The 25,994-nt window shown below is 41.8% G+C and overlaps 1 protein-coding gene and 1 pseudogene across 1 annotated transcript; both read right to left on the bottom strand.

The window, feature by feature from the left end:
• Nucleotides 1-333: 333 nt before the first annotated feature.
• Nucleotides 334-6,367, bottom strand: LOC148098860 (sodium- and chloride-dependent GABA transporter 3-like; annotated as a pseudogene).
• A 2,320-nt stretch (nucleotides 6,368-8,687) lies between these two features.
• LOC148098861 (sodium- and chloride-dependent GABA transporter 2-like) lies at nucleotides 8,688-19,351 on the bottom strand. The gene is made up of 14 exons (XM_087850932.1): nucleotides 19,192-19,351; nucleotides 14,922-15,056; nucleotides 13,293-13,433; nucleotides 13,105-13,192; nucleotides 12,799-12,931; nucleotides 11,476-11,610; nucleotides 11,301-11,404; nucleotides 11,059-11,183; nucleotides 10,062-10,174; nucleotides 9,848-9,985; nucleotides 9,595-9,697; nucleotides 9,242-9,342; nucleotides 8,995-9,165; nucleotides 8,688-8,826 (listed from the first exon to the last, which is right to left on the bottom strand). Exons 1-14 carry the CDS (start codon nucleotides 19,349-19,351, stop codon nucleotides 8,734-8,736), a joined length of 1,740 nt encoding a protein of 579 aa, XP_087707058.1. The 3' UTR covers nucleotides 8,688-8,733.
• Nucleotides 19,352-25,994: the final 6,643 nt, after the last annotated feature.

Raw genomic sequence — 25,994 nt, forward strand, 5'->3', positions numbered from 1 at the left:
TCTGATGATCTATAACTCAGTTTCCCTCTCTTGGGTCTCTAAATTTTCAAGATTAGGCTGGCACAGATGCTGGGAACGCTACAAAATGGAGAAAAATATTTGGTCATTATTTAAAACTTTTATAACAATTCTAAAAAGCTATTATCATTATAATAATTTCTATTTTGTTAAAAATTACCCTGTAAACATGAAAACCATACATTTTATTTAACTATATATTTGATGTTAAAACACAAATAAAGCTTGTTCATTTCTTTCTAAGTGAACAAACTTTCAAATTCAGAAGGGGATAAAATAATTATTTCCCACACTGTATTTAATCTTATACCACAATCATCCCACCTGATTTAGGGTCCCAGTCTCAGTGCCCAGCTTATACAGGGCCCATCCTGGAACAAGCAGGATGGAGGAGAGGGCCAGTATCCACCCCAGCACATATGCCCTGGATGGGTAGATGTACCACCGATTAAAGGTCAGAGGCTGGTACTCGATTAAAGAACATATAAAAGAGCCCTGAGAAATCAAAAGGAGATGGTTTAGTAGTTATAATGTCCTCACAAGTGTCTGCAAGATTTGCTTCTATATATGAGAACATTTCCCTGATCATGTCATCATCACAAAATCCTTAGTGTCAGATATAAAAGGAAGAGCACACCTACCAAATATCCAACCCAGTGCCAGAGTTTCAAACACACATAGAAAGAGGATGCAGGCTCCATTACAAGCATAGTAGTCAAACAACTGGAACACAGACATCCCTCCCTAGAAACAATGACACAGATATTTATTTTGCATGCATTTAGTTTTGTTACTAAAATCTGAAAATTAGGATATGTAATGTTTAATATTTTCTTTCAGACCCACACATACATTTCCAAAACATTTTTTGCATTCTTTACATACAGACCTCAGTAACCATGACAAGCTGAGAGAAGAAACATATCAGGCAGAAGAGAAGGAGAAAAATCTCCCTGTGGCCAGTCCTGCGCAACACTTTGGGAAACATATCAGTGAAGGACGTCATCACCACCTCCATGTTAACAAACTGTGCAGAGAATGGACAAAACACTTAGTAAATTTCAAGCATAAATGCAAAGTTCCAAAGCTGTGTGTGTCTTACTTGTGTATCCAGACCCAAGAGAATGAGCATAACAAAGAAACAGATGGACCACAGTTGAGGTGAATAGGTGATAAAGCAATAGATCTTTCAGCCCAATTCTACTTTCTGGCTAATCTATCATATAAAATGTAATCAAATGGGAAAAGACTCTTTTTAAAATTTGTTTTATTATATATTTAAACAATTATTGCTTTAATCTTTTAACTTCATGCATCAAGCAAAAATTTAAGGTTTGCCCTGGTGCAGGTGTGCCGCAGCGGACAGTGGAAGAATCCACGAGTTGAATTGCGAATTTCCCATTCCGTGGCAGTGTACTCTGTGCTTGCTCGGAAGTTTAGGGGTTTTTTTGCTGTAGAAAAAAGTTTTCTTCCCACGCAGTGAACAGCGGACGCTAATGTTTTTGTCACTTTTTACAGAATCAAACTCAAAGTAAGGTCAGTACTTCCACGCTTTAAACGCTGCATGGTCATACTCTCTCCCGCACTCAATATATTATCCATTGTTGATCTGCACACAGCTGTTGCCACGAACGTCACACTTTCTTACGTCATTGTCATGAGACACTCGGTTTTAGTAACGCAGTAACGCAGCGTGCTTACGGGAAAGTAACAGTAATCTAATTACCTTTTAACTTTTTGCAATAGTAATCCCTTACTTTACTCGATACTTGAAAAAAGTAATGGGATTACATGAAATGTTAATAAGCAAAAAAAATCATTCAATATAGTTTATTATTATTCTTCAAAATGAAGTGTAAAACTTCAAATAAAGTGTTGAAGTTATGTAAAAATGTTTCCAGAAGGATGTGATTGCATGTTCAAGATACATACCTGACTCGGCCACTTCTGCAATAGGAACACCTTGCTTATGAGCCATGAATCCCAGCACTGAGAACACAGCAAAACCAGCTACAACACTGGTACCACTGTTCAGCAAACACAGCATCAGAGAGTCTCTGCAAATCACAAAAACAAAGTGCAAAGTGCAGTCACGGCATTTAGTAACATGGGAATTTTAATACTGAAACTATCCGCATTAATGATCAGCATACTTATATGAGTTGTTGTTGTAGTTGTTGTAGCTTCCCAGCACAGTTAGGACACCCACTCCGATACCGTAGGAGAAGAAGATCTGACTCGCAGCATCCATCCACACCTGTTCCAACAAAGCAACAGTATTACACTTGTCCACCTGTATTAGACACTGTTAGAGATTGGAGCTCGTACCTGAGGGTCTATCAGTCGTGAGGGTTCAGGCAGAAGATAAAACATCACTCCTTCTAATGCTCCAGGAAGAGAGAGGCCACGAATCAAAAGAATTAACAACATTACATAGGGGAAGGTAGCTGGGACATATACCACCTATGGGAAAAAGCAAAATTTGAGGGCATTAAAATGTTTAATTAATATGTACCATATATAAATCTCCTGAATATCGTTATTGACCACAATTCTGCAGCTATACAAATACCTTTCCTGTAGACCTGACTCCTTTCCAGATACAAAAGTAGCAGATGATCCACATAGCGATGAGGCAAAACAGCAACTCCCATCGGATGCTACCTATTAGCTCAATGCCCCCTGAGATCGCCAGCACTCGTCGTCTAGAAGTCAATTAAATGCAGAAGTTAAATTTTGTGTGTGTGTGTGTGTGTGTGTGTATACAGTGTTGGGAAAGTTACTTAATTAGTTAATGTATTCCACTACAGATTACAGAATACATGCCCCAAAATGTATTTTGTAATGTATTCCGTTATGTTACTCAATGAGAGTAACGTATTCTGAATACTTTGGATTACTTAATATATTAACAAGCTTTTTACAACTACATTCTTTAGGGCTATGCCTGCCTGAAAAGACCACCGTGTAATCCCTTTATTTCAACAAAGTAACTGTATCCTGAATACCACCTTTTTAAATAGTAACTGTAACGGAATACAGTTACTCATATTTAGTATTTTAAATATGTAACACCGGTACATGTCTTCCTGTCTATCTATCTATCTATCTATCTATCTATCTATTTATCTATCTATATGTGTGTGTGTGTGTATATCAACACGTTCTCACTCCCACAGCGTAACATTTTACAGTAGGTGACAAATCATCAACATATTACGTTTTCGGCTACCCACCGCGTTCCTAAATGATGACCTCGGAAAAATGAGGAAATATGAGAACCGTATGGACTCAATCTACACATGTTCGCTCTTTTTCTCCAAATCGCTTAGAAACACGCTATTTAACATCATTAAAGTCCTGGTTAAGATCAGGAAAAAGGTTATGGTTAGGGCTAGGGATAAGGTTAGGTTTAGGGCTGCAATACAGGGCTGGAACGTCTATTACCGCGGGAGCGTCATTGCACTGGATTTCAGCCATAACCCGCCGCATACCATAAGAACGCCGAAGGTCTCCTTTTGCGTTCATCAGGAACGCCGCGGGACGTGACAAAACGTCGCCATGTTACATCTCCGGAGTGAGAACGGGCTGTGTGTGTATATATATATATATATATATATATAAAAACACCCAGCACGCCCCTGCGGGCGGTTTATCATTCAAGCTCGGGTCCCCTACCAGAGGCCTGGGAGCTTGAGGGTCCTGCGCAGTATCTTAGCTGTTCCCAGGACTGCGCTCTTCTGGACAGAGATCTCCGATGTTATTCCCGGGATCTGCTGGAGCCACTCGCCTAGCTTGGGAGTCACCGCACCTAGTGCTCCGATTACCACGGGGACCACCGATACCTTCACCCTCCACATCCTCTCGAGCTCTTCTCTGAGCCCTTGGTATTTCTCCAGCTTGTCGTGTTCCTTCTTCTTGATATTGCTGTCATTCGGAACCGCTACATCGATCACTACGGCCGTCTTCTTCTGTTTGTCTACTACCACTATGTCCGGTTGGTTAGCCACCACCATTTTGTCCGTCTGTATCTGGAAGTCCCACAGGATCTTAGCTCGGTCATTCTCCACCACCCTTGGGGGCATTTCCCATTTTGACCTCGGGACTTCCAGGTTATACTCGGCACAGATGTTCCTGTACACTATGCCGGCCACTTGGTTATGGCGTTCCATGTATGCCTTGCCTGCTAGCATCTTGCACCCTGCTGTTATGTGCTGGATTGTCTCTGGGGCATCTTTACACAGCCTGCACCTGGGGTCTTGCCTGGTGTGATAGACCCCAGCCTCTATGGATCTTGTACTCAGAGCTTGTTCTTGTGCTGCCATGATTAGTGCCTCTGTGCTATCTTTCAGTCCAGGTTTGTCCAGCCACTGGTAGGATTTCTGGATATCAGCCACCTCCTCTATCTGCCGGTGGTACTTACCGTGCAGGGGCCTGTCCTTCCATGATGGTTCCTCATCTCCCTCCTCTTTCTTGGGTTTCTGCTGCCTGAGGTATTCACTGAGCACGCTGTCAGTTGGGGCCATCTTCATGATGTATTCTTGGATGTTTGTTGTCTCATCCTGGACTGTGGTGCTGACACTCACCAGTCCCCTACCCCCTTCCTTCCGCTTAGCGTACAGCCTCAGGGTGCTGGACTTGGGGTGAAACCCTCCATGCATGGTAAGGAGCTTTCTTGTCTTTATGTCAGTGGCTATCTCCTCCTTTGGCCAGCCTATTACCCCAGCAGGGTACCTGATCACGGGCAGGGCGTACGTGTTGATGGCCCGGATCTTGTTCTTACCGTTCAACTGACTCCTCAGGACTTGCCTGACCCTCTGCAGGTACTTGGTGTTTGCAGCTTTCCTAGCGGCCTCTTCATGGTTCCCATTCGCCTGCGGGATCCCCAGGTACTTGTAACTGTCCTCTACGTCTGCAATGTTGCCTTCTGGTAGTTCAATCCCCTCAGTTCTGACTACCTTCTCTCTGTTTGTTACCATCCGACTACACTTCTCCAGCCCGAACGACATTCCAATGTCATTGCTGTATAGCCTGGTAGTGTGGATCAGTGAATCGATGTCTCGTTCACTCTTGGCATACAGCTTGATGTCATCCATGTACAGGAGGTGGCTGACAACTGCTCCGTTCCGTAGTCGGTATCCGTAGCCAGTCTTGTTAATGATCTCACTGAGGGGGTTCAGGCCTATGCAGAACAGCAGTGGGGACAGAGCATCTCGGGTAGATCCCGCACTTGATGGTGACTTGTGCTATGGGCTTGAAGTTGGCCTCTAGTGTTGTACGCCACATCCCCATTGAGTTCCTGATGAAGGCTCTTAGGGTCCCATTGATCTTGTACAATTCTAGGCATGCTAGTATCCAGCTGTGGGGCATTGAGTCATAGGCCTTCTTGTAATCAATCTTGTTAATGATCTCCTTCTTGTAATGGCCTTCTTGTAATCAATCCAGGCAGTGCACAGGTTGGTTAGTCTGGTCTTGCAGTCTCGGCTGACTGTTCTGTCTACCAGTAGCTGGTGTTTTGCACCTCTGGTATTCTTGCCAATTCCTTTCTGTGCCCCGCTCATGTATTGACCTTAGCCGATATGATGCCTGACAGGAGCTTCCATGTAGTACTGAGGCAGGTTATTGGTCGGTAGTTGGAGGGGACTGGTCCCTTCTTGGGGTCCTTGGGGATCAGGACCGTCCGACCTTCGGTTAGCCATTCCGGGTGTGCAGTGCAGTCAGCTTCTTTAGCCAGTAGGCGTGAACCATGTCGGGCCCTGGTGCTGTCCAACTCTTCATACTGGAGACCCTTTCTTGGATATCTGCCACTGTGATGGTTACTGGACCCTGTTCAGGGAGGTCGCTATGGTCTGCCCTCAGATCCACTAGCCACTGAGCATTGCCGAAGGTTGCGTCCTTCTCCCATATGCTCTTCCAGTATTGCTCCGTCTCCAGCCTTGGTGGTGCTGTTCTCTTATTATTGTTCCCTTGCCACTGAGAGTACACCTTTGCTGGTTCTGTGGAGAACAGCTGGTTTATTCTCCTGCCTTCTATTTCTCTGGTGTACCTCCTCAAGCGGCTGGCCAAGGCTGTGAGTCTTTGCTTGGCAGTTTCCAAGGCCTCAGGTATGGACAGCTTGCTGTATTTCTTATGCACCTTCTTTGTCGCACCTTTCTGCAACTCCGTTAGTTGGCTAACCTCCCTCCGTGCTACTTTGATCTTGCCCTCTAGCCTCCTTCTCCATGGAGGGTACTGCCCCTTGTGGCTGTTCAACTTGTAGCTGGGAAACAGTCTGTGAGACTCACGCCGAGGACATCAATGGGCTTACTGAGTATATCACAGACTACATAATTTTCTGCACCGACTCCATTGTTCCAGCTCACACTGTTCATTGTTACCCAAATAACAAGCCGTGGGTGACTAAGGACATCAAAGCCCTCAAAACAGGACATATTAGCTGCATTTAACCTTCAGTTACTCTTTATATAGTTAGATAAGAGTCAGACCATGTTTCTTTTTAACTGAAAAACATTACACCCAGATAACCTGCTGTGTTGAAAACGTGTTTCTCGACTATGTTTGCTACCCTACAATCCGTCCTGCTCTGTAGTAAAATCAGCGATATTTGACCGTCCTGTTGCTCCCATTAAAATGTATACAGCCTATTTAAAATCTAAAACTTAACATTGTCCGTAGCCTACTGTTGTTACCACTGTCCTGTTTGAAATGTAATGAGAGAAATTGGTTATTTTATTATATGTGCATGTGCCGATATTGAACCCAAGGTACTAACCTGCTAACTGACTGGATGCCCATTAACCTTATAACTCCTGTTGTGTGTGTGTGTGTGTTTGTGTACAGAGAGACAGCCAGGTTCATAATGGATATAAGGAAGTTTTTTCAAAAAAAGGAGCCACATTCAGGTAAAAGTGTAAAATCAAATGATCCGTCAATAAAGAATAATGTTGGATCAATGTTTCAATATTTATATCTTTTATTAGATGTACATGTGGTTTGGTTATTTGCCTTTTGGTTGAAAGTACACTGAGAGAGGACCTTTTTTTTAGTAATCTTAATAGTATTTTTTTTTTAATCTAATTGAATACAATCTATTTGTGTATGATTGTCAGTCCAAAGAGGGAGAGAGGAAAGAGGAGAACATGAGGAGAAAGTACAAGATCAGGAAGAACCAGGTAAGAAAACAGACAGGGAATACTAACAGGCAAAACAGAAACTGGCAAAGAAAAAACAACAACTAATTTTACTCATACAATCTGGAAGTTGTGTCCTCCCTATATTAAAGCTGCTATACAGAATCTGCAAAACCAACTGGGTTGTCAGCCCTGGCACTGCATTACCATATTGAACTTCAGTCAGAGGAAGTCACGGTTGCCAAAAACGTTTTGAAGCTCAAGAGTGAGGCTGGTGCCATCACAGATATGTTAACATTGTACAATCTTCTGGATAATCAGATCTTCCCCACACTGAAAACTCTTATTCGGGTTGCCCTAACAAACCCAGTTACCAGCTGTAGCTGTGAAAGGTCTTTTAGTGTCTTGAGTCAGCTCCATACCTGGCTGAGAAGGACCATGGGTCAAAGCAGACTCCAGCACCTGGCTGTGATGTCAGTTGAGAAAGAGATGCTTCAGAGACTTGACCACCAAAATGTGATAGAAAGATTTGCCAACCTCAAGGTGAGGCAACATAAGTTAAAAGAAAAGAAAAAATCTGCAGAGCTATATTAGTATCTGCAGTAAAGATCTTTTCATACATTGTATACATTGTACCATAGGCCAAGGTGTCTCCATTTTCTAATTTTTTAATAATATTTTGTACATTTCAAGGACTCTTGAAATGTGAAAAGTGAATCTCTGTCCAAAATATGCACTCAGTTTACTTCTTACTCACTGTGAGCATCATTCACTTCTCGCACAGTAATTAAGATTGGTATATGTTTTGTTTTTTGTTTTTTTTTTTAAATTCCAATCCATTTTTCTTTGGCAGCATTTAAATAACCTTTATCAGATTTGATGGTTTTGTTACAGACTTTTCAAAAAAGTGTTTTGCTTTTCTTTCACAAATGTGGGGATTAAATTGTGTTAAAATGTACAAAACAGTGATGTCATGGTTTGTGACGAGGACCCAGGCACAGAGAGACTTGATGGGAGGGACAGGGAGGAACAGGGGTTTAAATGCACCAAGGAGACAGTCAGAGAGAACTCGTGACAACTGGAGACATTTAAGGATGCAGGGACTGACAGAGACGGGGAAGACGTCTCATTATGACGAGTAAAGTTTACCTTGCCTGGATGGCCAGCTCTCTGGGTGTCAGGAGCTCCCCAAAGCTCTGATCCTAGAATCACCCCTGCCTTTAACGTTTAAGGACTTTTTTTTTGAGGTCAGTCATATCAACACAAAAGCATTTTTTCTTTTTGTAACATGTGGTGTAAAACATCATTTTTGGGAGTGCACTACACAAACACAGCAAACATCTTTCCATTAAAGGAAATGTGTGTGGATTTAGATACATTGATATATTGTATAAACAAAAAAACAAAAAAAAAGGAAAGAAAAAGAAGACAATGAATCACTATGATGCAGCTCAAATGGGTACAGAAGTGGAAAAAAAGAGAATTGTTTTTAAAGTGGAAAAAAGAGAAAGTGACATCACATTCGACTCCAAATCGTAGGTGTTACAAAGGGATCAGATGACCTTTCGTATCAGTTGTGTGTGAACTACTGCAGAGGTTCTCTGATGGTCTCTAGCTCAGTTTCCCTCTTTTGGTTCTCTAAATTTTCAAGATTAGGCTGGCACAGATGATGGAAACGCTACAAAATGGAGAAAAATGGAGAAAAACTTAATTTAAAAGTTTTATAATAATTCTAAAAAAGCTATTATTACCATGATTTCTATTATGTTAAAAATCACCCAGTAAACATGAAAGTCTTACATTTTTGTTTAACTATAAATTTAATATAATAACACAGTCATCCCACCTGACTTAGAGTCCCAGTCTCAGTGCCCAGCTTATACAGGGCCCATCCTGGAACAAGCAGGATGGAGGAGAGGGCCAGTATCCACCCCAGCACATATGCCCAGGATGGGTAGATGTACCACCGATTAAAGGTCAGAGGCTGGTACTCAATTAAAGAACACATAAAAGAGCCCTGAGAAATCAAAAGGAGATGGTTTAGTTGGTGGAGAATTGAGTGTTGGTATGCTAATACTTAAAGCCCAACTCACCAGTGAGACCAGTGGTGTGAGGTAGAGCCAGCAGAGTTTAAAGAAGTAGTTGGCTCGTGTCCCTGTCATGTCCTTTATTATGTCATATAACTTATCTACCCCTTAATAGGAGAAGAAACAAGATAAACAACGTATAAAGATCACACTTGGTGTCAATGGAACGCTGTGGATGTATTTTTTTCAAATAAAGGTCAAATGACAGCCAAAGGAGTCATAATCAGTCATGTAAAGACTCCATTATAATGTCCTCACAAGTGTCTGCAAGATTTGCTTCTATATATGAGAACATTTCCCTGATCATGTCATCATTACGACATCATTAGTGTGAGATATAAAAAGAAGAGCACACCTACCAAATATCCAACCCAGTGCCAGAGTTTCAAACACACATAGAAAGAGGATGCAGGCTCCATTACAAGCATAGTAGTCCAACAACTGGAACACAAACATCCCTCCCTAGAAACAATGACACAGATATTTATTTTGCATGCATTTAGTTTTGTTACTAAAATCTGAAAATTAGGATATGTAATGTTTAATATTTTCTTTTAGACCCCCACACACATTTCCAAAACATTTTCTGGCAGTGATACATTACATACAGACCTCAGTAACCATGACAAGCTGAGAGAAGAAGCATATCAGGCAGAAGAGAAGGAGAAAAATCTCCCTTCGGCCGGCTCTGCGCAACACTTTGGGAAACATATCAATGAAGGACGTCATCACTACTTCCATGGCAACAAACTGTGCAGAAAATGGACAAAACACACTGAGTAAATTTCAAAGCATAAATGCAATGTTCCAAAGTTGTGTGTCTTACTTGTGTATCCAGACCCAAGAGAATTAGCATAACAAAGAAACAGATGGACCACAGTTGAGGCAGGGGCATCATGGCTACAGCCTGAGGGTATGCAATGAACGCCAGGCCTGGACCTGAAACACAACAGCATGATGCCAGAACATATCAAACATGCCAGCCAGTGGTAAATGTTTGTGTTTTAGTTTGTACAGTTTGTGGTGTGTAATGGCATAAATATGACAGCAGAAATGCAGAAAATTGAACAATCACCTGTGCCTGTTCATATTAAGAGGGAAAAATCAAATGACATCAGGTTTTCACTATTACTCACGTGTTTGACTGTGATGGCACAATGGCACTGACTGATTTAGCCCACATAATATAGTTTGACTATTGGAACTCAAAGGATGCTGAGACCTGATTAGTATGGTAGTTAGTTTCCACAGCTGTAAAAATATTTTTTTGCCAATGAGACCTAAGTCTTAATTTCAATTTAAGCATCACAAAATGTCAACTTCCTGACACAAACATTTAGCAAAGCATTCTGTTTTCCTATAGAAATGTGAATACCACAGAAAAACCAATCCTACTGTTCCACATTCCTCCTCTTCCTATAATCAAGATAACAAGGAAACTTTCACACAATGTTTGGATGCCAATTTTCTTATTGAGATATCGTAAATTTTGAATTTTCAGTGGCAAAAGTACTTTGTTGTTTTTCTTCCAGTGCTGGAAACAAGTTCCCATAGATTAGGTATAAACTCACTACTGAGAAATTAAGCTTTTGTAAACAAAAAATGTTGAAATCATTCAAAAAATACTGTTCCCCAAAATCAAGCTTAACAATTAAAACAGAGCCCTGAAAATTTTAAAATCTTTCTCGTTCTGTTACCAAGTCTGTGACCAGTTGAGACATGCTCCCATAATATTGTTATGTAAGATTGAGTCCATTTATGGATCATTGTTATGTCATATTTATGGGTCGAGGAGAATATGGTCGCATGTTTGTGATATATACCTGACTCGGCCACTTCTGAAATGGGAACACCTTGCTCACGAGCCATGAATCCCAGCACTGAGAACACAGCAAAACCAGCTACAACACTGGTACCACTGTTCAGCAAACACAGCATCAGAGAGTCTCTGCAAATCACAAAAACAAAGTGCAAAGTGCAGTTACTGCATGTGAAAAAATATGAGGTTGTTAATATTTAAATATCTATTTAAAATTAAGGTAAATAACTACTGATCATCATGTACTTATAGCAGTTGTTGTTGTATTTGTTGTAGCTTCCCAGCACAGTTAGGGAGCCCACACCGATACTGTAGGAGAAGAAGATCTGACTCACAGCCTCCATCCACACCTGTTCCAAAAAAGCAACAGTATTACACTTGTCCACCTGTGTCAGACACTGTTAGAGATTTGAGCTCGTACCTGAGGGTCTATCAGTCGTGAGGGTTCAGGCAGAAGATAAAACATGATTCCTTCGAATGCTCCAGGAAGAGAGAAGCCACGAATCAAAAGAATTAACAACATCACATAGGGAAAGGTAGCTGTGATATATACCACCTGTGGGAAAAAGCAACATTTCAGAGCATTTAAGTGTTTACTCAATATGTACTATGTATACATACTGTATATAGAGCTACAGTGAGGAAAAATAATTATTTGATCTCCAGCTGATTTTGTAAGTTTCATTGCTTATAAAGAAGTGAATAGTCTCTAATGTTTGTGGTAATTTAATTTTAATGGAGAACACATTAAATAAAAGTTATAAACTGATTTCCATGTCATTGAACAAAATAAGTTCAATGACATGGAAAATAAGTATTTGAGCCCTTACAACCTAGCCAGAACTCTGGTTACAGATGCTCCTGTCACAGTTCTGGATCTTAGATCCAGCTTTTGAGTTTATTGTGGGGGGGGTTTGAGTGTTTTGTGTTATCATTATGACTTAAGTTTCAACAGGCAGTCCTGAATTTATTCTTATTATTGCTTCAGAGTTTTCTTGTGATCTCAGTTTAATTCCTTGTTTATTAAGTCCCTTTGTTCCCCCCTTTGTCCTGTGTCCCTCGCTCCCTAGGTGCATGTTGGTGTGTGTGCGTCTCTGCGTCTTGTTTCCCTTTTCTTTTTACATGTTCCCCTCCTTGTTTTTCATTCCAAATTCCTCCTGTCTCTCGTGTGCATTCATATCTGTTCTCCACAGCCCATTTTGCCTCTTGTTTCAACAAAAACGAAAACCAACAAATAAAAACATAGCAACACAGTTACCCCTGTATCGTTATGTCTATTTGTCCTGTGTGTTGCCCTGCGTTTAGTTTCTCACATTTTAGATTAGTTATTGGTTTTTGTTTTTTGTTTTTTCTTATTTTTGTACCTTTGTGTTTTTGCTCCTAAATAAAATGCTAGCCTTTTGTTATTAAGTTCCTTTTTTCCACTGCCATCTTCACAGGGGTCCTCCCATTGCCACACACAATCTGCATCCACAGATCGTTTACAACAGTTTTCTATATTTTGTCCACAAAATATGGGAAATCTGTGGAGGTAGCTAACACCTCAAGTTAAATACTTATTTCATTCAATGACATACAAATCAATTCATTATATAACTTTTATGTCACATTCTGCCTCACTCCATTGAAACTAATATACCATTTAAATTAGAGAGTCATTAGAGAGTCATGTAAGTGGGCAAACGTACAACTTCTGCAGGGGATCAAATAACTATTCCCCCACTGCATTTACCAGCAAAACTACCTTTCCTGTAGATCTGACTCCTTTCCAGATACAAAAGTAGCAGACGAGCCACATAGCAATGAGGCACAACAGCACCTCCCACTGGATGCTGCCTATTTCCTCAATGCCCCCTGAGATCATCAGCACTCGTCGTCTAGAAGTCAATTAAATGCAGAAGGTAAAAAAAAACAATATATAGATTGATAGACAGAAAGATCGATAGGTAGAAGGATATAGATATATATAACTGGAAAAGGTACAAAATGTTTTATTGGGCTTTAAATAACTTGGTATGTAGGCTTTTTCAGTCCATCTACATAGACATACTCCCAAAATTCGGTGGCTGCAGAGGTCGAGTTTGTCTGGTTGGTCCAGTGGACGGTGTTATTTTTTGTTGAAAAGTCTACACAGCCCTCTGAGAGGAGAGTGTGAAAAGTGTCAGAACAAAAGTTTAAATACCTAAACATACTTTGACAATTTTTTATTGGAAATTGGAAATAATCTTTGCATTTTACCTGTGTTCCAGTCGTTGTTGCAGGAGGCCCAGGGGAGCTGAGAGCTGAAGGAGAACACGAGGTAGAACAAAGCCCAGGACAGAATAATGATGTAGGTCATACAGCTATAGAAGAGGATTAGTTGTCCACCAAATCCAATCCCTGAAAGGCATTTACAGATAATAATTACAAAAATCTCCATTTATCAATTACTCAGACTTCTTGTTGTTTTGGGGTTACTCAGCAGTTTTGGCTTGAGGTCTGTGACTGTGGTGGCCATTTGAATGAACTCATTGTCATATTCAAGAAACCAGTTTAAGATGATTTTGTGATATAACAGGATAATATGACATTATCCTGCTCAAAGTAGCCATCACAAGATGGCTACACTCTGGTCATAAAGTGATGGACAAGGTCAGCAGCAATACTTAAGTAGGCTCTGGCATTTAAACGATGTGCAGTTGGTACTAAAGGGCACACGGTGTACCAAGAAAATATCCACCACATAATTACATCAGCACCACCACCACCAGCCTGAACCACTGATCCAAGGCAGTGTGGACTCATGCTTCTATGCCAAACCTACCATCAGAAAAAAAGTTTGCTCTCTTCTCCAGTTTTGGTGAGCTTCTGTGAGTCACAGTCTCAGTTTACTGTTTCTTATCTGAGTGGCACTTGGTGTGATTACAGCTGAAGCCCATCTGCTTCAAGGTTGTTGTGCATTGAGAGATCCTAATTTTCCCAGGATATATTGGATGTCTGTATGTGTGTGTGTGTGTGTGTTTCATTTTGCATGTGCAATTTGATTTGTGTGTGGGTATTGAAATACATGTGTGCGTATTCAGATTTTTGCTACAATAATATGTCAAGATACTGTAGCAGGTTACATGTGAAAAGGAAGCCTGGTGAAAGGTTGGGTGAGCTGTAATTGCTACTTGCCTGTATTTTCAATGCTTTCAGCAAAATGTTAAGACTTTTCAGGCCAAAATCCTAATAATGATAATACATCGTAATAATATGAAACTTTAAAGTCCACTTTTATTTCAGGCTGCTTGCATTATGTTGCTATTTGCTAACTTAAAATGAAATGGGTCCAATAACTTGCAGCTACATTAGCTTTTATGTGTAGAATTCAGTTGTGGGATAGTCCAGTGCCTATTATTCATGATCAGAAGATTCCTTTAAAAATATAAATAAATAAAGAGTGCCACAAACACTGTTTTATACATTACCTTGGTAGCAGTCTGCAGTAAAGGGGACAAATACATTCCAATATTTAATAAAATTTAGTATTTCTAATTTGAACACCATGGGAAATATTTGAGATAATGCAGAAAAGTGAACCACACACATAATATTAGTCTTAACATATTAAATTTAAATGCATAGAAATTACATCTTGTTCCTTTAGAACTGCCTAGTAGCAAATCATTGAGAATTACTTGCAAAACACAATGTTACCAGTTCTCAGTTAAGGCTTGAACTCTTAACTTGAAGATTGTGATAAGTACAGAATTGGCTTAACTTTAAATACTTATTAACTTGTTCACTACATTTTGAGACACAGTTGTGCAAGACTGTGAATAAATGGCCATTGAAAAAAGGATAACATGATGTTTTCTTGTTATTAACAATCACTGAACAGCTTACCTTCTGCTAGTGGGCACAGCTTCCTCCAGCAGGTAATGCCACCCTCCTGGGTGAATTGCCCTATAGTTGTCTCCAGCAGGAACACGGGTACACCACAGGTTACCACAAATACCAGATATGGCACCAGGAATGCACCTGAATTAAAAACATACACAGCAAACATACCTGTTGTGCAGCTTCTGAGTAACAGTCTTACTCAATTAAATAAGGACCTGGTATATGCTTTTAAAAACAAAACATATATCAGTTGTTTAAACATACTACCAAAATTAAGACGACATATTGGGACGTTCTCCTCCGTGAATCGCAACCTTATCGTGGTGGAGGGGTTTGTGTGTCCCAGGGATCCCAGGGGCTATGTTGTCTGGGGGCTTTTGCCCCCTGGTAGGGTCTCCCATGGCAAATTGGTCCTGGGTGAGGGACCAGACAAAGAGCGATTCAGAAGACCCCTATGAAAAAAACACAGAGGGAACAGTTTACCCTGCCCGGGATAGGGTTACCGGGGCCCCGCCCTGGAGCCAGGCCCGGGGAGGGTGCCCGAGGGCGAGCGTCTGGTGGCCGGGCCTTAGTCCATGGGGCCCAGCCGGGCACAGCCCGAAGAGGAGACATGGGCCCATCCTCCCGCAGGCCCACCACCCGCAGGAGGCGCCATAGGGGTCGGGTGCATTGTGTGCCGGGTGGCGGCCAGGAGCGGAGGCCCTGGCGGACTGACCCCCGGCTGCCAAGACTGGCAATAGGGACATGGAATGTCACCTCTCTGGTGGGGAAGGAGCCTGAGTTAGTGCGTGAGGTTGAGAGGTACCGGCTAGATATAGTCGGGCTCACCTCTACGCACGGCTTGGGCTCTGGAACCAGTCTCCTGGAGAGGGGCTGGACTCTGTCTCAGTCTGGAGTTGCCCCTGGTGAGAGGCGGCAGGCTGGGGTGGGTATTTTAATATCCCCTCGGCTTGCTGCCGGTACGTTGGGGTTTTTCCCGGTGGACGAGAGGGTTTGTTCCCTGCGCCTTAGGGTCGGGGAACGGGTCCTGACTGTCATCTGCGCTTATGCGCCGAGTGGCAGTTCGGAGTACCCAGCCTTCTTAGAGTCCCTGGGGGGGGGGTGCTGGAAGGTGCTCCACCTGGAGACTCTGTTGTCCTGCTGGGAGACTTCAATGCTCACGTGGGTAACGACAGCGAGACCTGGAGGGGCGTGATTGGGAGGAACGGCCTCCCTGATCTGAACCCGAGCGGTGCTTTGTTATTGGACTTCTGTGCTAATCACAGTTTGGCCATAACGAACACCTTGTTCGAACATAAGAGTGTCCATAAATGCACGTGGCACCAGGACGCTCTAGGCCGTAGGTCGATGATCGATTTTGTAATCGTATCACCAGACCTGCGACCATATGTTCTGGACACTCGGGTAAAGAGAGGGGCTGAGCTGTCAACTGATCACCACCTGGTGGTGAGTTGGATCAGGTGGCGGGGGAGGACGCTGGAAAGACCTGGTGCACCTAAACGTGTAGTGAGGGTGTGCTGGGAACGACTAGCAGAGGCCCCAGTCTGCGAGATCTTCAACGCACACCTCCGGCAGAGCTTCAACAGCATTCCGAGGGAGGCGGGGGACATCGAGTCCGAATGGACCATGTTCAGCGCCTCCATTGCCGAAGCTGCTGCATTGAGCTGCGGCCGCAAGGTGGTTGGTGCCTGCCGTGGTGGTAATCCCCGAACCAAATGGTGGACACCAGAGGTGAAGGGAGCCACCAGGCTGAAGAAGGAGTCCTATCGGGCTTGGTTAGCCTGTGGGACTCCGGAGGCAGCCGACAGGTATCGACAGGCCAAGCGGAATGCGGCTCGGGCAGTGGCTGAAGCAAAAACTCGGGTGTGGGAGGAGTTCGGAGAGGCCATGGAAAAAGACTTTCGGACTGCCTCGAAGAGGTTCTGGCAAACCGTCAGGCGTCTCAGGAGGGGAAAGCGGTGCTCTACCTGCACTGTGTATAGTGCTGGCGGAGCGCTGCTGACGTCGACTGAGAAAATTGTCAGGCGGTGGAAGGAATACTTCGAGGACCTCCTTAATCCCACTGACGCGTCTTCCAAGGAGGAAGCAGAGTCTGGGGATGAGGGGAATGACCCGCCAATTTCTGGGGGCAAGGTTACTGAGGCAGTTAAACAACTCCTTGGTGGCAGAGCCCCTGGTGTTGATGAGGTCCGCCCCGAGTTCCTGAAGGCTCTGGACGTTGTAGGGCTGTCCTGGCTGACACGCCTCTGCAATGTTGCGTGGAGATCAGGGGCAGTACCCATGGATTGGCAGACCGGGGTGGTGGTCCCCATCTTTAAGAAGGGGGACCGGAGGGTGTGTTCCAACTACAGGGGGATCACACTCCTCAGCCTCCCCGGGAAAGTCTATGCCAGAGTGCTGGAAAGGAGAGTTCGTCCGCTAGTCGAACCTCTGATACAGGAGGAACAATGCGGTTTTCGTCCTGGTCGCGGAACACTGGACCAGCTCTTCATCCTCTCGAGGATACTTGAGGGTGCATGGGAGTTTGCCCAACCAGTCTACATGTGTTTTGTGGACTTGGAGAAGGCATTCGACCGTGTCCCTCGGGGTGTCCTGTGGGAGGTGTTGCGGGAGTATGGGGTGTCTGGCCCATTGCTACGGGCCATTCGATCCCTATACAACCGTTGCAAGAGCTTGGTTCGCATTGCCGGCAATAAGTTGGACTCGTTCCCGGTGGGTGATGGGCTCCGCCAGGGCTGCCCTTTGTCACCGGTTCTGTTCATAATTTTTATGGACAGGATTTCTAGGCGCAGCCAAGTGGCGGAGGGCTTTCGCTTTGGTGGCCTCAGGATCTCATCTCTGATCTTTGCGGATGATGTGGTTCTGTTGGCTTCATCGGGTGAGGGCCTCCAGCTCGCACTGGAGCGGTTCGCAGCCGAGTGTGACGCAGCGGGAATGAGGATCAGCACCTCCAAATCTGAGGCCATGGTTCTCAGCCGGAAAAGGGTGGAGTGCCCACTCCGGGTCGGGGATGAGGTCCTGCCCCAAGTGGAGGAGTTCAAGTATCTCGGGGTCTTGTTCGCGAGTGATGGGAGAAGGGAGCCGGAGATCGACAGACGGATTGGGGCTGCAGCTGCAGTAATGCAGACGCTGCACCGGTCCGTCGTGGTGAAGAGGGAGCTGAGTGTAAAAGCGAAGCTCTCAATTTACCGGTCGATCTACGTCCCTACCCTCACCTATGGCCACGAGCTGTGGGTAGTGACCGAAAGGACGAGATCGCGGATACAAGCGGCGGAAATGAGCTTCCTCCGAAGGGTGGCTGGCATCTCCCTTAGAGATAGGGTGAGAAGTTCGGCCATCCGGGAGGGGCTCAGAGTAGAGCCGCTGCTGCTCCACATCGAAAGGAGCCAGCTGAGGTGGTTTGGGCATCTGGTAAGGATGCCCCCTGGGCGCCTCCTGGGTGAGGTGTTCCAGGCATGTCCCACCGGGAGGAGGCCCCGGGGCAGACCCAGGACACGCTGGAGAGATTATATCTCTCGGCTGGCCTGGGAACGCCTTGGTGTTCCCCCGGATGAGCTGGAGGAGGTGGCTGGGGAGAGGGAGGTCTGGGCCTCTTTGCTTAGGCTGCTGCCCCCGCGACCCGGCCCCGGATAAAGCGGATGAAGATGGATGGATGGATGGATATTGGGATGTTATTAAAGGAAATTTTTACTAATGAATTGTTTGACTAGTACTTTTACTACTACTGCTGCTACAACTACTTTTTACTAGAACTTTGTTTGTGAAAGTTGAATTCACAAAAAAACTACAAGGCAGATTTTTATAAACTAATAATATTGTTTTCTTCTTTTTTAATTATAATGATTCTATTGCAAACAATCAAGCTGCCTGAGGACTGGATGCTATTGAATTCAATGGAGCAGAGTCTCCACTTTGAATGCTAGTATCAGATTTGATGGAATCAACCTGCTGACAAATCCAAAATGCTTCAAACAGATAGAGAGCCTTGCTTGGCTTCACCTACAGTTGTCATGTGAGCTACCTCAAGTGATAAAATTAACATTTCCTAGAGTACCAATGGAGTTTGAAGTCACACTTTCAGTCTCATTTCAGTGACTGTGAACTAGTAATAATAGACCTTGAACTAGTACTGTTTTGTAATTTATTTTGCTCATGCTTTGCACAATCAATATAATCCTACAAGATTAATACACCTTTTGGTTAGTTAATGTAAAATTAATATATTAAATTAATTAAACATAAGTGTTAGGAACACAGCTCCTCATTTGCTTACCCCCTCCATTTTTGTAACAGAGGTAGGGAAACCTCCACACGTTCCCCAGGCCGACAACATTTCCCGCCACAGCAAGGAGAAATTCCACCTTATTTCCCCAGTGTCCTCGCTCCTCCACCCCCGGCTGTGTGTCTCTCTGCATAGATTTTCTTTTCATCATTTCCAAAGGTTCAGGGTGTGGACAATGATGGCACTGCGCTTGGTGCTCTAATCGTCACTGCCTTTATATTCTCTGCCAATTCTATGTTGAAGAATGAGTTAATAAGTTTTCAGTAGAAAAAATAATTAACTCCAGGAGAGTAACTGGGTGAAAAAAAAAGGTTTCAAAGGTTTCACTTTTAACTTGTTGGGGTCTATGTTTTTCAAGATGCATCTCAGATGTAGGAGGGGTTAAAATTTAGTTGTGCTGCATCACTATGTCACAACTACCGACAGTGTTGGGAAGGTTACTTTTAAAATGTATTCCATTACAGATTACAGAATACATGCCCCAAAATGTATTCTGTAACGTATTCCGTTACGTTACTCAATGAGAGTAACGTATTCTGAATACTTTGGATTACTTAATATATTATCATGCTGTTTACAACTACGTGAATGTACTATTGCTGTGATTTATTACTGTTACTGAAGGTCCGCGGCTCCGAACCGTAGTAAAGGGACCTCTGGCTAATACGGTGGGTTCTGTGTTGGGCTCGTAGCCGAAAACTAGCTTTACTTTGTTGTCTGGGTCAACTTTGCTAGTGAGAGACAGAGAGAGGCGTTGAAAGGCTGCTGCAACGGAACTTATTGTTTTTGGAGGAGGAAAACACAAACACGGTGTGCAGTCGAGTCTTAATAGCTTACTTACAACTGGGCTCGTCAGGCACTCTTCTTGGCTGCAGTGGTTATTATTATATTTACATGCTTCCAGCTCCTGTTTTTGCTCGATGACAGCTCGTACTTTTCCTTTTTCTCCCTCCCTCGCTCACAGACACATAACGTGTATGGCAGTCCATTCTCCCTGCAGCACGGACTACACTGCCTATGATGCTACATTCTTTAGAGCTATACCTGTAGCATTCTGCCTATTAGCTTAGCACAACAAAAACAAAAATGCCTCTCTCACCCAGGAAACACGCAGAGAGAGAGCGTCACCCTGTAACCATGGCAACCGTAACGCTGCCACCTGGAACAACAGAACGTAGCTGTCAAACAAAACCCAAACAGTCCTGACCCGCCACAATATGAAACAGGGAAGTATCGCTGTGTAATCCATTTATTTCAACAAAGTAACTGTATTCTAAATACCACCTTTTTAAACGGTAACTGTAACGGAATACAGTTACTCATATTTTGTATTTTAAATACGTAACGGCGGTACATGTATTCCGTTACTCCCCAACACTGACTACCGATCGTTAAGCTATACTTGCCAGCCTTTTGTGTTGGTCAAAGTAAAAGTTTAAAGGAAACATTTAAGGCCATGAGAAGATTGCGAGTAAAAAGATTGGAGCAAAAGAGGAGGTGCACTTAAAAGTGGGGTCTCCTGTCTCTAATTTGACTTTGGATTTGTGTTGGTGGTTGCAGTAGCTTCTGTTGGTTCTCTAAGGCTGGCCCAGAAGGTGGGGAGAGCCGAATTTCAAATGAATAACTGAGTAACAGGTTTTACCAAGGGTCGTAGGAAAGTAGTTAAATATTTAATTTTAGTTTAAATATTTAAGTTAAAGTCCTACAGCTGAAGCACAAGGAAGGTTTCTTAGTACATTTGTGTGGGATGTTTGATTTTTCAGTTAAATATAAACAAGGTGCATGACTCTGCAAAATTCTTTGTTTCCAGCTTACTTACCTTTGCCAGATTGTATTTAAGGTCTAAAGACACTAAGAGTTTTCAATACTTTCTTTTTCTAGATAAATTGACGTCACAGAAGAAAAGTGAAGACCCATCAGTCAATTCTTATCATGGGCCACTCTTTAATATTACCCTGAATAGTGGTATACAGACACTGCTTTGTAAATATGTCAGATGTCTGCATGATATCATCTTAAAATAACTTTTTTTTTAATATGTTAAGAAATGCATTATTTCATCTTGGCCATTAAGTGATGATGGTCTATGAAAACAATCCAGAGTTATTTACCCACTGCTTTATTTGATTTCTACTTTTTTATTCCACATTGGAAAAATCCTGGATCCAAGTTCTAGGATTTTGAGTTTTTCTGTGAGTTATTAGTTCTTCTGGGTTTTTAGAAGTGATTTATGTTTTTGTTTTGTATCATTTCATGGTTTTCTATTGTAGTGTTATTTTGCAATTCCTAGTTCTTAGTTTTGTTGTAAAAATTTAAAATTTACTTATTTAACGGGCAATTCACAACAACAGCTGCCTCAAGGTAATGTATAATGCAAGGTAAATACACTACAATAATATAAGAAACAGAGAAAACCCCAAACAATCATATGACCCCCTATAAGCAAGTGCTTTGGTGACAGTGGGAAGGAAAAACTCCCGTTTAACAGGAAAAAAGCTCCAGCAGAACCAGGCTCAGAGAGGGGCAACAATCTGGCACGACCGGTTTGGGGGGGGGGGGTGAGGGTAGAAGGGCAGGACAAAGACATGCTGTGGAAGAGAACCAGAGATTAGTAATAACTAATAATAAAATGCATAGAGGTGATGGTTGGTGTGATGCTTGGTTTTGGTTGATTATGGTTTGTAATTTGTGCCTTTATAGTTTGGTTATAGATAACTTCATGTTCCTTCAGCCTTGTCTCTTTTTTGGTCTTTTTTTCACATGTCAAGTTGATCTTGTGTACACATTCAGTTGTGTCACTCTTCCTGTTGTCTTTTGGCAAGTGTTGTTCCTTCCATCTCATTTGTTTAGTTGTCTCCAGTTTGGTTTCCCACCAGTTCCCACTCCCCTCATTACCTTGTATTTATATTGTCTGTGCATTCTGTGTTTTTGTGGAGTCCTGTATCCTAACTAATCTCTGATTTTTATATCTTCTGGTTTTGTACTTATTTTCTTAGATTTTGGACTTTGTTTATGTCTTGATCTCTCAGCATTAAAGCTCGCCTTGGTGTTATTGGTGCTGCTCCCCAACTACAAATGAATGGACTTCTCACACAGCCTTAAACATGACAGGCATACAAATCTAGTTGTAGCAAAAATAAAAGGAAGTGCAATAAAATATTTTTTTTTATTCTTTGCAAATTTGCATTTTATATCAATATGAAAAAACATATATGTTTTTCAGATTTTGCCCTTGAAAATACAGTAGAACAAGCTTTGTACTAAGTGATCGACAGATCATTTTGACCAGCAAAACATTTGTAATTACACGGGGCTAAAGAAGAGGAAAGCACAGCAGGCCTAACAGCAAGAAAAAGGAGCCTGTGGGCATTTTCTGTCCAGTCCCACTGGTTTCTGTACTCTTGTTTTGTAGCTGCTTCTTCTGACCAAGTGTTAGATGACAGCGTTTCATGTTTCCAGCTTTGTCCCAAACCAGCATCTCTGCCTGAGTAGAGCAGCAGCTGGATGTGTAGCTCCACGGTGGCCCCTAGAGACAAAGCACTTACAAACTCCAAAACACGTACAAAATCCAAAAGACATGCAAACTCTAAAACACTTACAAAATACAAAAGACATGCAAACTCCAAAATACTTACGAAATACAAAACACGTACAAAATCCAAAAGACATGCAAACTCCAAAACACTTACAAAATACAAAACACATGCAAACTCCAAAACTATGGGCAGAAATCTGTGCCATCAGAAACTGAATTTGAATAAGTTAAATTCGAATTTGAAATGCTCGGATTGAATCTGAATTGTAACTTGAATAAATGCTTTTAAAAACTGAATATGAATTAGCCTAATTTGAAATTCAATTTATTGGTTTGAAAATGATCATCACTAAACTGAAATTGAATTTTATAGTTTGAAAATGAATTCATTTGCTTTGAAACCGTATTTTATCCTTCAAAAAGTTAGCTCTCGAATAATTTCAGATTCACTTCTCACCATTCAGTTTCAATTCTACAATTCAATTTTTTGGGACTTACATCCGGTTCCAGTTCAAGAGTAATCAAGCACAGATTAATAGAACTACGTTTTACTAGCGGACCGAAAGTGTTACTGACGGGAATCTACAGCGTCTTGAGCTGAATTAAGACTTCAGAAGTCATTCGTCATGTCGAATGACCAGCGGATAAACTCTCAGGTTGGTAATAAATGTATTACATGTATAAGAACAAGCGTCATGTTAACAAATGATAGCCGTACAGTAACTTTTATGCTTATTGTAGCTGTTAGCTAAAAATGCTAATTTGCCATCACCAGTGTGAATTCAGCTTTGACAAACAAATATGATCGACTGTTTCTAGTAGAATTCCAAAGTTGTCATCTTGTACCCTCTCAGAGCCCTGTATGCTTACATACAGTAGGGAAACATGCAAAACGGTGTCCAAACCTTTGTATTTTAGCTTTATTTATGTCTTACACAGCATCCCAACTCTTTAGCTAACTTAATAACTTTAGCTAAAGTGAATAGTTGGTCTAATTCATTAGTGCAGCATTACTGGATCACCTCTGTTTGAAGTGACTGACAGAAATGAAGAACATATTTTATTCATTTGTTTGTTTGTTTCTACATGAGCTTTGTGTGATTTGATAAGTATCTGAGGCTGAGACCACAGGACTGTAAAACATGATTTTTGGGCTTCATTTCTGTACTGGATGGTCATTTTAAGATTAGCTAGTAAATAACAATTAGCTAATGTTGTTCATGAGACTAAAGTCATCTCACTTTGGTAATGTGAATATAATATGGCCAATATTATAGTTATTATATTAATCATTATTAGCTATTACAGCAGTGAACATGAATTCTGTGTCAAATACTGAGCTTCAGTACAGATTCAAGTTGCTGTTATTTATTGTCTTATCACCTTAAATCTTCACTCAAAGACAAGTATCTTTAACAGTGCATATATAGGTGTATCATATATAAGAGAAATGTTGTTCCTTCAGTATGTTGGCATTACTAAATTTGGCTCATTGCTTACATATATTTATAAAAAGAAAATGTAAAAGCTGTGATAACTGTTTCTGATAAAATGAAGAGTAGACTGATATATTGAATATTCCTTTATTGGGTGAGAAAATCAGACCATGGCATAACTGCTTTAAGTCATAGAGAATAGATATCAGAGCCTTAAACAGGCTGACTTCTGCTAAATGGGTCAAACTGGGCAGAAAGTATACAAACACATAACATCCTTATGGAATATGATGTAACACTATAGATCAACTTACCTCAAAATATATAAAACATATAAACAATTACAGCAATATGATGCAACACACACAGCAGTACTACTAATTCAAAATACTCAAAGCTTCATAGAACTGAAACAAACATTTATTTTTAGGTCCATTCTGCTGCTGATACATACGTTAGGTTTCTGAACATTAACCCTTTAAAACCGGTTGGAGCGGGCACGCTCTGTTTTGCGTAACTATTTTTAAATCCCGGTAACTCTGCAACCACGTGAGCTAGCACAATAATTTTTTTTGCATATGAAACCTGAGGAGTTGTACTTACATCTTATGCCATCAGCTTGTCCTCGGTCACAGTTTCCTTCCACATAAAGCTTTGCAAAAACTGCATAAAAAGCGCTTGCAGCAACAAAAACATAATATTCCAGAAACACGCTTTGCCGATCCGATCAGCTGTTTATAACACTTCCTACATTGGAATAGACGTCAGCGCGAACTATCGCATGTCCGCCATGATTTGCCCGAAACCGGAAGTGACGTCATTTTCGCGGAAATGTAGTTTTTTATCGTCCCGGCCTCAATGAGCCTATACTGGTGTTTTTAAAAGTTATGTTTGACTTTATGACTTTCTGTGTGGTTTCTGGGATGCTTAGGACTCATATTGCACTGCTGGAAATAGTTTATTTTGATGCATATGCTGCTTTTTTGCAAATTTGCACTATAATATTTATTTTCGTTTTTCCTGCAGTATATAAAAATTGGTGTATTTCAAAAATAAAACTATGAAGGCACTCAAAATAAATTTCCTGTGGTGGGAAACTATTTTGTGCAACTTTTTTGTATTTACAGTTTTGAGGGATAAGCCTCTTAAATTTCTCTAACTAGAAATATATGTTAAAAAAACAAAAACGATTTTCAATTTTTTTGCAGTTTATTGCACTTTTTTGCAATTTATGTAATTACTATGCACTTAATTCATACATATTATTAAAATCTAGGCTGTAATAGTTGTATTGATGTATAGCAACTTGAAATGCTCCCAAAAATGGCTCCACAGCATGTAAACATATAATATAAGCTCTGGCGGACTTGGTTCTATGGTAGGTCTTAAAGGGTTAAACTTGTTTCTGCCTTTCATAGTGTGTAACTTGAAGGCCCTGAGTACTTTCTCCCACACTGAAAACACTGGAATGATAAAATTATTTGAACATTACCTAATAAGACTGATTCAGGACAGACAATTAGTTATTTTAAACTTTTCTAGCAGTCCTTCACAAACAGGGAACAGTCTGTCTATTCTCTCCATCTGTCAGCTGCTGCTGGCTCTTCCTCCTCCTCTTCCTCACACACTGCTGAGTTTGTCCTGGTGGATCATCAGGGGTGCAAAGCCTCACAGATGATGTGCAGCAGTGGGTCCCTCAGTCTGTCCTCACTCTGGACACTTGCAGTTGTCACACATGGAAATCAAATGTGTGATAAGCTGCAGGATTCAAACACAAGTGTAACTTATAAATACGTGTTCATACTTTTATTACACAATCAGAG

Source organism: Neolamprologus brichardi, chromosome 14, assembly GCF_056152115.1.
Source record: "Neolamprologus brichardi isolate AB-2024 chromosome 14, ASM5615211v1, whole genome shotgun sequence".
In the NCBI taxonomy this organism is placed as follows: Eukaryota; Metazoa; Chordata; class Actinopteri; order Cichliformes; family Cichlidae; genus Neolamprologus; species Neolamprologus brichardi.